Source organism: Hesperophylax consimilis, chromosome 20 (assembly GCF_061612785.1).
Source record: "Hesperophylax consimilis isolate HC1 chromosome 20, BYU_Hcon_1.0, whole genome shotgun sequence".
In the NCBI taxonomy this organism is placed as follows: Eukaryota; Metazoa; Arthropoda; class Insecta; order Trichoptera; family Limnephilidae; genus Hesperophylax; species Hesperophylax consimilis.
In genome coordinates, this window is record NC_142855.1 from 15,090,793 (window position 1) to 15,106,106 (window position 15,314).

At 36.5% G+C, this 15,314-nt stretch overlaps 1 protein-coding gene across 3 annotated transcripts in view; it reads right to left on the reverse strand.

Annotated features, from left to right (window-relative positions):
• Positions 1-15,314, reverse strand: part of LOC149414159 (uncharacterized) — a 60,451-nt gene that overhangs the window by 43,766 nt on the left and 1,371 nt on the right. For all 3 annotated transcript variants that reach the window (XR_016303986.1, XM_089643691.1, XM_089643690.1), the window contains exons 2-5: positions 12,644-12,773; positions 11,772-11,931; positions 8,727-8,819; positions 5,030-5,215 (exon numbers count right to left, since the gene is read on the reverse strand). Coding sequence is in view for 2 of the 3 variants with exons in the window: in XM_089643691.1 (XP_089499817.1) it covers positions 5,030-5,215; positions 8,727-8,819; positions 11,772-11,931; positions 12,644-12,773 (569 nt within the window). In the remaining variant the exon portion in view is untranslated. The remainder of the gene's footprint in view (positions 1-5,029; positions 5,216-8,726; positions 8,820-11,771; positions 11,932-12,643; positions 12,774-15,314) is intronic.

The following is a 15,314-nucleotide window of genomic DNA, read 5'->3' on the forward strand; positions in this document are numbered from 1 at the left end:
TTTATTTTGGATTCTTTCAATCGCATGTGAATAAACCTCATAATTTGAGGACCAAACCGTGGAATTGTATTCTACATGACTCCTTACTAGTGACATATACAAGGTGTATCAGCACTTACCCGACAAACTTTAACCAGCTATTCCTTAGCACATTTGGAGTAAAAAATGTTATGGGCACTTTGCTGTCCGGTAACATTTTTTTTCAATAAAAAATTTACTATTCATATTTTCACCACATGTCACCAATGTTTTATCCTTTGTCAAAGTTTGAAAACCCGTCTGGCAATATTTTGTTCGAGTTTCGTTGAATAATGTACGTACGCACCTACGTTGGCGCGCTTTTACAATCACAACGAAATGGCACGGCACCATTCGTCTCATTTTTAACTATTATTATTTAGTGTGTACGAAAGAGCGAAGAAACTTTTTGACACACTTTCTAATAACAGCTGTTGAACGCGAGAAACAACGCAAATGACAGTGACGAAGTGTGGATTTTTTTATTTATTTTTTGTTTTTAATGGAAAAAAAATGTCACCAGACAGCAAAGCGCCCATAACATTTTTTACTCCAAATGTGCTAAGGAATAGCTGGTTAAAGTTTGTCGGGTACTTGCCGATACACCCTGTATAATGTTTTTACAGTATTGAAATTAATTAAATTAAAGTATTTTGGCCTTCAAAAGGTCGTGCAACCGTTCCTATTAAACTACGATTTAAAAACATGACTCAAACTTGATAGTAGAGTTTTTTTGTCGACATTTAGTAGTTTTTGTGGCAGTCTTGATTTGAAGTGGCAAACAGGTTTTTAGGAGATGCCGATGGAGGTACTTATGCACGTGTTTATATTATTTCAATGAATAAATAATATATATAAAACTATTCGGCCGTGGATGTCAAGAGGTCATTAATAATTTTTATTTAAAGTGGAAGACAAACATAGTGCGTAGAAGCACTCAAAATCATAATACATTTTGAACAAGATGAAATTTAAAATCAATAAAAAATTAGACATACGTAAAACTAGATAAACTTGAAAGTTTATTTATTTATTTATTTATTACACGCCCTGTTGGGCTTTTCTTTAAAAAAAATATACAAGCATTTTGTATCAGAGTAAACACTTAAAAATTAATACAATAAAGAAGAATGTAAACATAATGGCAAAAATGAATCCTCACGCATATAATTGAATTTAAAAGATTCAACAAAACAAAATAGTAGAAGCGGAGAAGTAATATGGGTACATAGGTCTATTTGTGTCTAGAAGAATAAAAGTGATAGAATATACAACATTTATACTGATTAGTTTTCAAATGAAATATATCACCCAGATCAGAAAGACTGTGAAGTCTCGGAATCGGAGAATTTTGGTAAGCTAGTGTCCTGGTGTTATTGAAGTAAAAAGGTAAGAAATGTAAATGTAAATTTATAAATTAGAATGGGTGTAAAGAGAGTTTAAATACGACAAACTAACTAACTTACTAACAATCACGCCGTTTCCCGCAGGGGTAGGCAGAGAGGACGGACCGCCAAACAACTCGGTCACACCACACACTCCTTGCCTCATTCATATTCATACATCGTCTCATACATACTCTTCTATTATTCTGACTCTTGACACGACCCGAATCGAGCATCTGATTCACTTGATCGTGCCATGTCTTCCTCGGGCGTCTCCGACTTCAGCTACCATTCGCATTTGCATCATATATTCTCTTTATACTAATTTCTTCGCTCATTCGCTCTACATGCCCGATCCATCTAAGCGTCCCTTTCTCAATCTTACTCATTACGCTTACATCAGCCTTGCACTCTTTGCGGATCTCCACATTCCTCACACGATCATACATGGTTTTACCACACATACGCCTCAGGGATTTCATTTCAACAGCATTCAATCTACTTTCATTCAGTTCCATGCCTCACTTCCATACATCAGGGTAGGTACCAGCACTCCATTGTGGACTGCTAACTTCGCTTCTTTGGACAATTTTTTGTTAGCGCCAACTGCGTTCAGTCCTCCATTAATGGAGTTACCTGCATTTACCCTTGTTTCAATATCTCAAATTGTTTAAATATGTATTCCCATTGTAAATAATGCCCAATTAACCCTTAACCACTCGGAACATTAGAACGTCAAAAGACGTAAATATGATAATAGCGGTCAAGACATTAGTACGTCTTTTCACGTAAACGCGCGAGATTTTACAAAAATCGATTTATTTCCATCACTAGTATACGGATTGCCATGATTTAAAAAACAGAGTATCGATAATGAATAACGCTACGCGTCTGCATTCAAGAATATCTATGGAACGTAGAGGTGCATTATCTGAGTCGATTGAATCTGTCATCTTGTTAATTCATAATTTATTGCATTTTTAAATAATTTATTAAAAATATTTTAGTTTGGACGGTTAATATTTTGAGGTGACTAATAGTTTTTAATTATATTTCTTCAATATATAAAGTGTTATTTCTTTATGATACTCAGAAAAAAGTACATTTTTCACAGCTTTGAAATAATGGTCAGCGATTTTTACATATTTTTGACGTTTTCAGAAAATGTATATTTAGACACGCAAATATTTACGTATAACAAAACAATACGATAGTGAATTTCATAATCTTTCCAAAACATTTTTTAGAATGAGGCTACGTTTCCCAAAACGTGAGTTATGAAGCTTTTAACAAAACTCGTGAATAACACAAAAATTTTCGCGTTTTGACAGTTCGCAAAGGAACACAAAGTAAATAAAAGTCTTTAAATATTGAAGACAATATTAGTGATTTTTAAACGCAAATCTGAAACAGAAAAATCAGAAAAGGAAACGGTCACATGAATCTTGCGATCATACATAAAGATAGTTGCCAATAAAAATGTGCGGTGAAAAAATGAAGACAACGTTGGTAGTTCTTATTCGAAGTATGATACAGTTAAAAGTGACCGATGAGGATAGGGTCCCATTAGCGCAGTTGGTAGAGCATTGTCCCGGAAAGACAAGGGTCCTGGGTTCGTGTCCCAGATGTGACCGTTTCCTTTTCTGATTTTTCTGTTTCAGATTTGCGTTTAAAAATCACTAATATTGTCTTCAATATTTAAATATTATAATTTGAGGTTTTACTCAATAAGTTATTCCGAAAAATAATAAATAAAAGTCCTTTTCTGAGAGGTTAACTTCCCACTACAGCTAATCCATCCCCCACCGAGTCTGCAGGAACAGATAAAATTCCGCTATTTTTTCTAAAACAATGCGCAAAAGTACTGGCACATCATCTTTAATGGTGACCAGATAACTCCTCAAAATGACAATTCAACAAACCTATAAATAGTGCTATAAAGTCATGAAAAGTGATGAAACAAAACATTGCACATCGGAAGCCGCGAATTTTCCTAGATCCCCAACTTGTTTTTGAAAAAACGTCCAGGGTAACGTTTATCAACATTTAAATGTACTTTACACAGACTTAAAAACTAAGTTTGAGGACATTTTGACTATGGAAATGGAACGTCGAAGAATCGGAAATCATGTGACAAGAAGAAATGACCGGAATAAGCACTGACAAAGTATTTAAGGCGATGCCATACGTAGTAATGCAAAATCATGTGTTTTTGGTTTGAAAATTTGGTCGACTAGAAATGTTTCAGATGCTTTAATTAAATACTGCGAGTAGAATACATCTTGGCCTTTGAAATAATCGAGTATTTTTTAGATAAGTCTTTTTATAAGCCCTGAAAAAAATAATGTATAAGGTCTATGAAAACTGTTTTAAAGTTCAAAATCTCCTACTTACGAACCCATTTTCGGTTATGATTTTATTGTATAGTTTGGCAAATTAAGTTATTTATAAAATGATCAAAAAATTTATGCCTGAACATCCACAAAATAAAATAAAAGGCACTTTTTGGCCATGTTTTTTTCTTGCATAAATCAAAACAGGCGAATGGTGTTAAGCGGGAATTTAAACCTTATCGCCATCTACGTCAGGGTTGTTATTGATAGCGGCTCAATTTAAAATATTACACGACGTAGTGCATCGCCTTAAGGGGCAGTTCTGTAGGACCAGCTACAGAAAGAAATTCCCGTTGCTTATCCTGCTTCATTTTCATTTGGTGTAATACTTCACAAGGGCGTCCCTGTCTGCACAATGTAAAGACAGAGGAACTATACCGCCACCCCGTTGTTGGGCAGGCAAGGGAAGGGAATCTTTTTACGAAAAAAATAAATGATTATCACATGGGACGTTAATAGTTTTAGGAAAATTCAATATTCGGCAGGCAGGGGGTCTATGCAGAGATGTGCTTTATTTCAAATAAATCCATTTCAAATGGAAATGCAAAATGGGCATTTTCCATTTTGCATTTTAAATGCTTTTCTAAAAACCATTTTGCATTTTCCATTTTAAATGCTTTTTTGCAACATTCTTCCTACTATCTCCACTCATCTTTTTTTCATAAGCCCCAAATATCAGTCGGTCCTCAACCTCGCTATGAGAGATAATTTACATTTGTCAAGTTGCTCCCTGGTAGGAGCCCTGGCAATTGAGTGATACCATTACAAAAAATACCGATTCAAATACTGAACATGGGACCATGACGCTGTAATATTAAATGTTAGATAGCAGTTTCTATGTTTTTACGTTGGCAACATTAGTCCCGCGCAAATTTTTTGTGGTTTCATAATCTGTGGTCGTGGTGTTTTTGGATTTACCATCATGTAATATGTTTGTTCTACATTGATGTCCATTATTAAATGAAAAAATTGTTTAAAAATTCTATAATTATTTTAATTGTTTGACCTGAGAAACCATTTTGCATTTTTAATGCATTTTGAAAATGGGTATTTTGCATTTGAAAAGCTTTTCTAAAACCCATTTTGCATTTTCAAATGGAAAAGTTTTGACCCATTTCCATTTTGCATTTCAAATGGTTTTGGGTACCCATTTTGCACATCTCTGGGTCTACGGAAAAAAATAATTCGGCAAGTGGTCTACATATCGATAAATAATATACAATATTGACTAACTTGATGGTGGACTCGGTGATGGGCCGAACCCTCATCTGCATCTGCGGGAAGTCGGGTCCTGGATAGATGGCAGCGTCGTGGATGCGCGCGTGTCGACTCAGCTCATCAGTGGAGCGAAAGCTTTCGTGGCACACCGGGCAGCAGACCAGCAACATTCCGGCCGGTGACACTTCCGCGCCATCGCCACTGAAAACGGTGCAATGTTTAACCCATACGAGCCGGCAAGAATATTCAATAAATACAGTACAAATATTATAATTTTTCCGACTTTATGTCCGGGTTAAATCTTTCCCACAAAAAAAACTAAACCCTTCCACAAATGATCATCTAGTCAATCAACATTATGTAAGTGCATTATATAAGCAAAATAAATACAAAACAATACAAGAACAACACGTCAACTCACCAGAGATCAAATGGGAAAATAATTCACCGACTCCAGATATTTTCATATCAGAGGGTTCGGCTCGGTAGAACTTCTAACAGGGCCTATAAATCCTACTGATCCCTCAACATAAATATTTAAAAAATCTTTCGTAATCCTACATGTATTTAAAATGACTGATTTTTTTGCCTAAATTTTGAATGAGAGAGCTAGGTATAATGCCAGTAGCCGAAATAACAAATGGTAATATTTTTATAGTCTGAGAATGCCAAATTTTTTTAATCTCATTTCCTAAATCTGTGTATTTTCTTATTTTTTCATTAACAGATTTTTGAATATTACAGGAATTTGGAATAGCGACATCAATGATATAAGTAATTTTTTAAATATTGTCATGTAAAACTATATCGGGTCTATTATGACTAATCGTTCGGTCTGTTAGTATAGTTTTATCATAATATATTTTGGTTCGTATTCATAATATGGTACCATATTACGGCAGTCAATCGAGTTATGTTTAATTACCAAACTTTGGTGAATTATTTTTAAAACTTGATTGTGCCTAAATGTATACTCGGACGGCGCTAATATAGAACATCCCGATATAATATGTTCTATAGTTTCCAATTCAATTCGATTAGTATTTCTATATAAATTATCAATTTGATTTGTATTATATTATCGACACTGCAATTGCAGTGTTTCGTGATGTGTAGGCACAACTCTTCAATACTGCAATTGCAGGGTTCCAGCTCCTAACGGTCAAATTCTGAGATCACACTTTCATGAGACTACTTGCTCAAATATAAGACATTTTAAAATAAACGACTTTTTTATTCAAAATTCTAAACTCTAAATTCGACTGTTGCGAACTTCTGCAACTCATAAACTTACGATAACACGACAAAATACACTATTCCACTGCAACATACATAAGCGCAATTACATTGCGAACTGCCCAATACAACGGATTTCTCCCTATGGGAAACCAATACTTAGGTGATGTCAATATATTTAATATTATCACGTAAAAGATTTTTTCCGACACTATTCTTATAATTTCGCTCATGCAGAGCAAGGCGACGGGTCGATAGAGTCTTGCTGGAGAGGTAAAAGGGCCTCCCTCAATCAGTGCCTTACTATCTGGCCCGCTACGTCGTAGATAGGCAGACGCATCCGCTGTCAAGACTAGGCTCGTCGGTTTCAACGTTTGCTAGAGTACAAGTTAAATTACTAAAGTAAAATTTCACCAAAATGCGTTTTTCAATCAATTTAACTGTAGCCTATCCTAGTACTTTGGTATGATATAAAAGTAAAAACCACGGGATATTTAGACAGTAAAGTTGTCCATCATCATAGATCAGAGATCAAATCGTCACAGGGCGGCAGTATCCATACCTGCCTCGTGAATGCAGTGCTAGCAAGGGGACCAAAAGAGTGGTCAAGGAATGCCTGCTGCATTCGTTCCTCACAGGGATTGAAGATCCACAGGACGACGCCTGGCTCGCATGTCGCTCTCCGCCCCCCCCACCATACGAAAGAAGTAGAATAGTTGATGGTGGTGCGCAAATCTTTCGTTCGCAATTGTGCGGGGGGGTTGCGGTAAGTGCGATAATGACTTAGACAAACCAAAAACGAATTGAATTTGCCTTAGGCCACGTCCGCACAGACAGGCGGCTTGCTTAGCGCCTAGAGTCTAGCGAGTTACCTAGCGAGTAGCTTAGTAAAACAAACGTTCTAGAATACTCGCGACTGGCCGCACTGCGCGCTTGGCGCCTAGCTAGTCGCATGCTAGTCGCTTTGCGTGTATCGAAGTGAACAGACGTGTTGGTTTTTTGTCACTAGGCGCGAGGCATTTTTGAAGAGAAAAATGGACGAAATATTAATTGCATCTGTTTTTAAAAGAGAACCTCTGTGGAAACCAGCTAATGAACTCCATAAAAATGTAGTTGTCTATAAAAAAAAAAAAAACTATGGGAAGAGGTAGCAATCCAAGTAGAAAAAGTGATCTATTTATTTATATTTATTTTAAAAGCAATAATTATTAGCCTGAAACACTCATCCACATTGAAAAATCTCCTGATAAAAGATACATGAATTATTTCGCGGATAAGAGATAAGCCGCCATAGCTCAGTGGTCAGAGCTGTCGACCGGAAATCTAAAGGACACGGGTTCAAGTCCCGTTGGCGTCATGTATCTTTTATCAGGAGATTTTTCAATGTGGATGAGTGTTTCAGGCGAATAATTATTACTTATAAAATAATTGTTACCCTTTGTGCTATGCATAAAAAAATCTTGTCTTAAACATTAGTTTACCAAAAAATAATAAATAATATTTATTTATGTCATATTTTTTTTTACAATGAGACGTTAATTATGGTTATGGCGAAGGATTATGTATACTAAGAAGTAGATCAAATGATTGACTGGACTGGTAAAATTTTTCGTCGAAATTACGCAATTGTTTATACAGAACATTAAACTCCCCATGACTTGACCGTGACTTATTTATGTCATGAACCCAATATGATGGATAAGGCCGTGAAATGGTATATTTTAAAGATGAATTTTCTGTAAGTAGCAGTTTTAGAGCTATTTTTGAAAGTGACATCTCGTCAACGTGGCGACAAGCAAATGACCAAGGCACCTAGCGAGCCACCACGCTAACCACCTTCAGTGCGGCCACCGTGTATCCTAGCAAGTAGCCAGAATGCAAGCCACTAGGCTCTAGGCGCTAAGCAAGCCGCCTGTCTGTGCGGACGGAGCATAAGTGTTTGTTTACAAGAGGAAATGAGTGGGAAAGGCCAAAGACTTACCCTAGGTCTCGTCCTCCGTAGCCGCTGGTTCCTTTACACTTATCAGCTTGCATACAATTCCCTTTAACATTCGCTCACTCAACACAAAAAAAACAGTGACATTCACTGCGGCGGGTAAAAACGTTTCACTGGACGATTGTGATGCTCCAGAACAATCACAGCCGAGTTCAACATATGAGGGTATTCACAAAAATGACACAAATGTTCGCGGTGACCGAGATGCAACGATAATAATGTTCCTTGTCGTTTGGCCTTGATCAAGGAAAAAAGGGGACAAGGGGCAAAGGGGGGTGAAGGGTACACATTTTAAGGCTATTCAATTTTAAAACCTCACCGTTGTGCAACTAACTTATTTCCTTCATTTCTTATTTTTTGTAAGCTATGCCAATATTAATTGCATTGCATTGCCAATTATTATTACGCGCAACTAGTTGATTGATATTGATTTTGATTGTGAAGAGAAAAGATTCTAGTTGGTTATTATGTCATACATACATTGGTAACTTCGAGTTCATCTGGTTTCCAAGTCCAAGTTCAGCTTCACTGGTGTTCACTTCTTTCCCTGGAGAAGTCCCCACATTGACGGAACTGAAATCAAAGATACTTATGAATTAGTGCACCTTCATTCGAAGTTGGTTTTAAATTGATCCTAAGAGGAATGGCGGCACGGCCATTTTCGTACAAAACTTAAATTTGGATTCAACGCCAAAATACTGAATAATTATTTTTTAAATCAAAAATTGCTGCAAATATCTAGTAATGATATGTGGAATTTTATTTATTTGTGTGTCAAATTTCAAAATAAAGGCCATAGATTTTTCACAATATTGGAGGAAAATTTTACAATTATTTGATGTAATTATTTCAAAAAATAATTTTGCGCTTGCCATATTAAATATGACGAAACATAAAATTATAAATTATTAAAAAAGCTTTTTGATAGGCATTAATTTAACATTATAAATCAAACATAAACTAATGATTTACATTTGAACACAAATTTCAACCCAAAAAACGTTTTTTTTTTAGGTTGTTTTATTTATCTATTTTATATTAGCTGTATCCCGCCACGCGTTGCTGTGGCTCAGTCTGTCTATGCAGATAGAGAAATAATTACGCATGTTGCTTTTAAGTCCCACAGATGGTGCTGTTTTAAAAAAAAGCATGTTAGTCCAAAAGATGGCGCTGTTTTTCAAAAAAGCATGTTTTTAACTGTCACAGGTGACATCTATATATAGGGTTTTCCAATAAGAGGCGTTATTTTGATATTCAATCGTAAAAGATCAATGGTTTCGTTGCTTGTGTGGCACGTAGCGCCGTCTCGTTGAAAGTAAACGTTGTCCAGATCAATACCATCCAATTCCGGCCATAAAAAATCATTAATCATTTCTCGGTAGCGCAATCCATTCACCGTAACTGTTGCTCCAGCCTCATTTTCGAAAAAGTAAGCTCCAATGACTCCGCCGGACCATAAACCGCACCAAACAGTCACACGTTGAGGATAGAGAGGCTTTTCAACAATAACTCTTGGGTTTTCCGAGCCCCAGATTTGACAATTTTGCTTGTTGACGAAGCCACCGAGGTGGAAATGGGCCTCATCACTCAAGATGATTCGCATTTGATTCACTCAAGTGAATTTTAATAATTTCAATGCGTTGTTGAAGCGTGTATCGTTCCATTTTTATTATTGGCGTAGTTTCTACTTGTCAAATGTCAAAAAATTACAGTTCCAAAAGTAACATCTACCGAAATAGCGGGCTATTCAAAATAACACCTCTTATTGGAAAACCCTGTACTAACGATACTTATTATTATTATCCTTGTATAACTGGTACCTACTTATTATGTAAACTGTATGTAAAATAATATGTACTAGGTGTATATTTTTTTTAACTTCTGTCACTCTTAAATCAGTTAAGTAGAAAAACCTTTTTTTTCATAATCTCCCGATTGTCCGGTGCTAGCACTACACGGGGAACGATGAGTATTGCTGATTTATTAAAATCCGTTTAAATACAGGATTGCAGGCCGTTTCCGAATATTTTTTGTACTTTCCTAACATCGGAACACGTGTTCATACACCTGCGTTTGCCTTAATAATATACAATGACGAAATGAGTAAATAATCGTATTTTTATGATACATTGTGATTATATTAAAAGTTTATTAGGAAAACTATCGATTCATTTGTTATGGGCCTGCAGTCCCGTTTTTAACCGGATAACGAATAATTTTTAAAATATTTATTAATAAATCAGCAAACATTTTATATCAGTACTCCGTGTACTACGGAATTTCATGGCTGGCATGATGGCATTTTGAAAGGCTGAAAAATAAAAATTGGGAGGGAAAGGCGACGGTGAAGAGGAAGGTCGGGAACAGAGATATTATATTTATATAGATTCCTGTATATAGGAATATAAAAATACACGCGTATTCGAATTTAAGATTTTGAACAAACGAACATTTTTATTTATGTACATTTCTATATATTTACATAGCAGGTTGGGCAAAATTATGTGACACCTTATAAGAGCGCCCCTGTCTGCACAGTGTGAATGCAGGAGATCTATGTCGCCACCCGGTTGGGCAGCGTTGTGAAGCGGGTTAAGGTAGGGGCTGTAGGAAGGGATGTATTAATGCGGGTCTTGAAGAGGTTCGGATCATACGAAGGAAGAAAAACAGATGCCGGTAACTAGTTCCATTACGAGAGGTCTTACACAAAAACGAGTCGAAGAAGCGGCCCGTTCTCAAGAAACCAACATCAACTGTTCCACTCATATACGTCGAGTTTCACGCATGTGCACTGGTGATCAATGCCGCTAGCTTCGTAGAGCAGGCTTCATTAAAATAATCATTAAAAAATAGTTAACCTCTCAGACATAGAATTTTATTTATTATGTGTCCCTTTGAGAACTGTCAGAACGTGATAATTTTTGTGTTATTTACGAGTTTTACTAAAAGCTTCATAACTCACGTTTTGGGAAACGTAGCCTCATTCTAAAAAATGTTTTGGAAAAATTATGAAATTCACTATCGTATTGTTTTGTTATACGTAAATATTTGCGTTTCTAAATATACATTTTCTGAAAACGTCAAAAATATGTAAAAATCGCTGACCATTATTTCAAAGCTGTGAAAAATGTACTTTTTTCTGAGTATCATAAAGAAATAACACTTTATATATTGAAGAAATATAATTAAAAACTATTAGTCACCTCAAAATATTAACCGTCCAAACTAAAATATTTTTAATAAATTATTTAGAAACGCAATAAATTATGAACGAACAAGATGACAGATCCAATCGACTTAGATAATGCACCTCTACGTTCCATAGATATTCTTGAATACAGACGCGTAGCGTTATTCATTATCGATACTCTGTTTTTTAAATCATGGCAATCCGTATACTAGTGATGGAATCTAATCGATTTTTGTAAAATCTCGCGCGTTTACGTGAAAAGACGTTCAAATGTCTTGACCGCTATTATCATATTTACGTCTTTTGACGTTCTAATGTTCTGAGTGGTTAAGTACCTGGTATTGCTGTCGATGGTAATCTTTTCAGTGGAGTCGAGGTCCTCGGATATCTCCCCATGCTCCAGGACTTCATCGGGATCCTCTGCCTCCTCGCTGTCTGAGTCGGAGATCAGGTGCGGCTTCTTGGCTCCAGGATTGTTGCGAAGTGAGAACTCACCTGGTGTAAATAACCCAAACATTCATTTAACGTACATGGTCACCAATTTAATTTATTCTAACTAAGACAAACATTCCCGGGTTAAGAATTAGGTGACAATATTTGATAATAGCTTATGGGGGAATATTTCTTTATAAAAAAGTAACATCTATCTATATAAATAAAAATGTAAATGTTCGTTTGTTCAAAATCATATATCTCTGAAATATCTTTACCGATTGCTTTGAAATTTCGACACAACGTTGCATTCGAATACGCGTGTGTTTTTATGTACCTATATTATATAGATGTCACACGTGACAGGTAACAACATGCTTTTTAAATAGCGCAATCTGTCGGACGCAAAAGCAATTCTTTGTTTCTCTATCTACGCAGACCGATTGAGCCACAGCTAGTTGAAATAAAATCATAAATAGTAGAGATAACGGATATTGAATTGCGAAAGAGATGCAACGGATAGTGAACACCCCGGCGTCTAGTGCGTCGCGGGTGTCTGTCGTTAGCGGCATGCTCTCGGACGGGACGCGTCCCGTTGGCGCTTTTGTTTTGGGCACTCACAGGACCCGTCTTGAAGCACGGACCAAGATTGTTTTAATTTCTTTTATCTATTTACTATCAGGCTTCGCTAAGATATTAAATTACTCTCCGAATCTGGACGGACAGTAACGGGATATCCGTTGCATCGCTAATAAATAGCAAAAGTCATACTTACGATGTATTTTATGATACTTCTTCTGCGACAGTTCGATCTGCTTCCTGAAGTCAGTAGCGGCACGCAATCTCATGATACACTTGTCGCAGATGTAAAACACCTTGTCCGTGGCTTCTCCATCCGTTGTGACCTGTCATATTGCAACATTACACTAATTACTATTGTACTGCCGTCATCAGAATCCTCCTTAAGTCTCCACTATATATTATATATTACAAAATGCAAACCATCTAATCACAGGATATTATGTTGTGTTGGGTTGCATTACCTCCTCCTTTAGCCAATGTTTCAGACAGCCTTGCAATGTCCATCATCAAGGCAGATGTGTAGTTTGTGGGAAAAAAGTGTGTATATTTTTGTAGAAATATAACGTTTAAGAAGTATGATGTGACTTACTAACGCCATGTTAGCACATTGTAGTCGGGCACTTCAAACAATAGACTCTAGTCTATAGCGGGTGTTTTTCGCGATTAGCGCATAAATATATCGCTTTCCTAAAATTGACACAATTTCTAAACCAAATAATATTTTCAATTGAAATTTTCAAAGAAATCATATATATATGAAATCATCAAAAATAAATTATAATTGCTTTGATTACATCATAATTTCACCACATTTCAAAGCTGAATATAAAATTGATATTAATTCAGTAAATAGCATTCAATATTCAATATTTGAAAATTCCAAGTAAAAGATAACATGTTTATTTATATCATATAGTTATATAATAAATAATAATATATATTTGCCATGCCCGCAATTTTACAATCACTGGATGTGTGAAATCTGATAGCGTAAATTAAACAGTGTCGCCTAAGGTCGAAGGCGCACACTCAATAACTTATATGTTTAATTGCTTCTTGTCAAAAAAGAGCCTTTTGCGGTTGCCTCGCCTAATTGAAGAGCCCATTCCACTTATGAATCATAGTATTTCACGCTGATAACAAACCCGTATAATGCCGTTTCCCGCCAAAAACCGACAGTCGACAAAAACGGCATTTGCCGTGTCCCGCAGTTGACCGACAGTCCGCGAAAAATGGCAAAGACCGTGTCCCAACGACAATGTGTTAGTAAGTCACATCATACTAACATGGCGTCAAAAGGTAGGAAATTAAAAACTTTGATTGAAAGAAAATAGAACTTTAATGCATCTTTTACTATCTCCAGCCTCCATGGTTGAGGAGTAAAGCTCTCGACTAGCAAAGCGGAGGTCGCTGGTTTATTTCCTGGCGAGCCCAAGTAAATTTTATTTGATTAATTTGAGTTATTTCAAAAATTACTCGTTTAAAATAATATATAGTATATTTGCGGCACATTGCAGAGTGGAAGATACTCTCAGTAACGCCCTGGCGCAAGAACACCATTCAGAATTAAAACGTTTTCCCTCCCCACTACCTTTATTATTATTATTATTATGTGCAGAGCAGGCAGCATTCTGCTGATGCGCTCATATCTGATTTGACAACAAGTTTGCCAGTAATTGAGTTGTTTTAAGTTTGAACTAAGTCCTTTCTTCTCTCCAAATGTGAATCCAATAGAGCTTTGAATTGATTTATATTTGTTGCATGGATGACATGTTGTGGGAGTTTGTTCCAAGCATCCACTACTCTATTTGCAAGGAAGTGTTTTCTAGGATTAGATGCAAAAGGCGTTTTGGTAATAGTGTCCACGGAGATTTATATTTTTATTAGTAGTGAAGATTTGTTGGATGCTAGGGCAACTGTAATGTCCAGATAAAAGTCTCCATCAAGTCACCCCTTTCTCTTCTTTCTTGTAAGGTTGGTAATCTTAGTTCCTTGAGTCTATCTTGGTATCGTAGATCTTTCAGAGCTCTTGGTATTTTGTCTCTGTACTCTCTCTAACAGATTTATATCCTTTGCGAAGTAAGGACTCCATATTTGGAAAGCATATTCCAGGAGAGGTCGCGTAGAGTTAATAAAGTTTTAGCCTCACAACACGCTCCGATTGGGAGTACCATAGTCGCACTGGCTCCAGACAGTCCTGGTACCGCTGCCCCGGGAACCATTTATTGGATAACCAACACCTCTGCATACGTCACCCCGAGTAGTTCGCTATGTTTGATGACTTAGCAGGGCTGCCCGGGTTCATCGGTGAGGTGTATTGTGCAGGATGCGCCTGCCCACCAACCCACCAACTGCGTGGAGTGCCAGATCGGGAGAGGCTGGTTTGAAGAGACCCTTTGACCTCTCCAACTGGTCTCTCGACCCATCACCTTGCGGCATAGCGGGAGGGATAAATTTATACGTCCATCACTCCTGGACATACTGAACCCTAGATTCCTACCCGCCCCTCATACTTTTATCCTTCCCAGAACTTTCTCTCCTTCCTTTCATTAAAAACACCCTCCACACAGCATCCCCAAAGATGACATAGGCCCTGTGGGAAATTATTGGGCCTCCTGTGTGGGGTAACGTAAAAAAAAAACAACTACCACAATTTCAATATTAACTAACTGGTTATAAAATGGTAATTTTAGTTTATTTATTTATTTATTTGTTAAGACATACACAGTACAATAAGATACAGTTAGATATTTTTAGTTATTACATAGTTATAGTACCTATTACGTATGTCCATAAAATATCATTACGTAATTTCGCCTGAGATTGTTATAAAAGGAAGGAAGTGTGTGGATAGATAATAATAA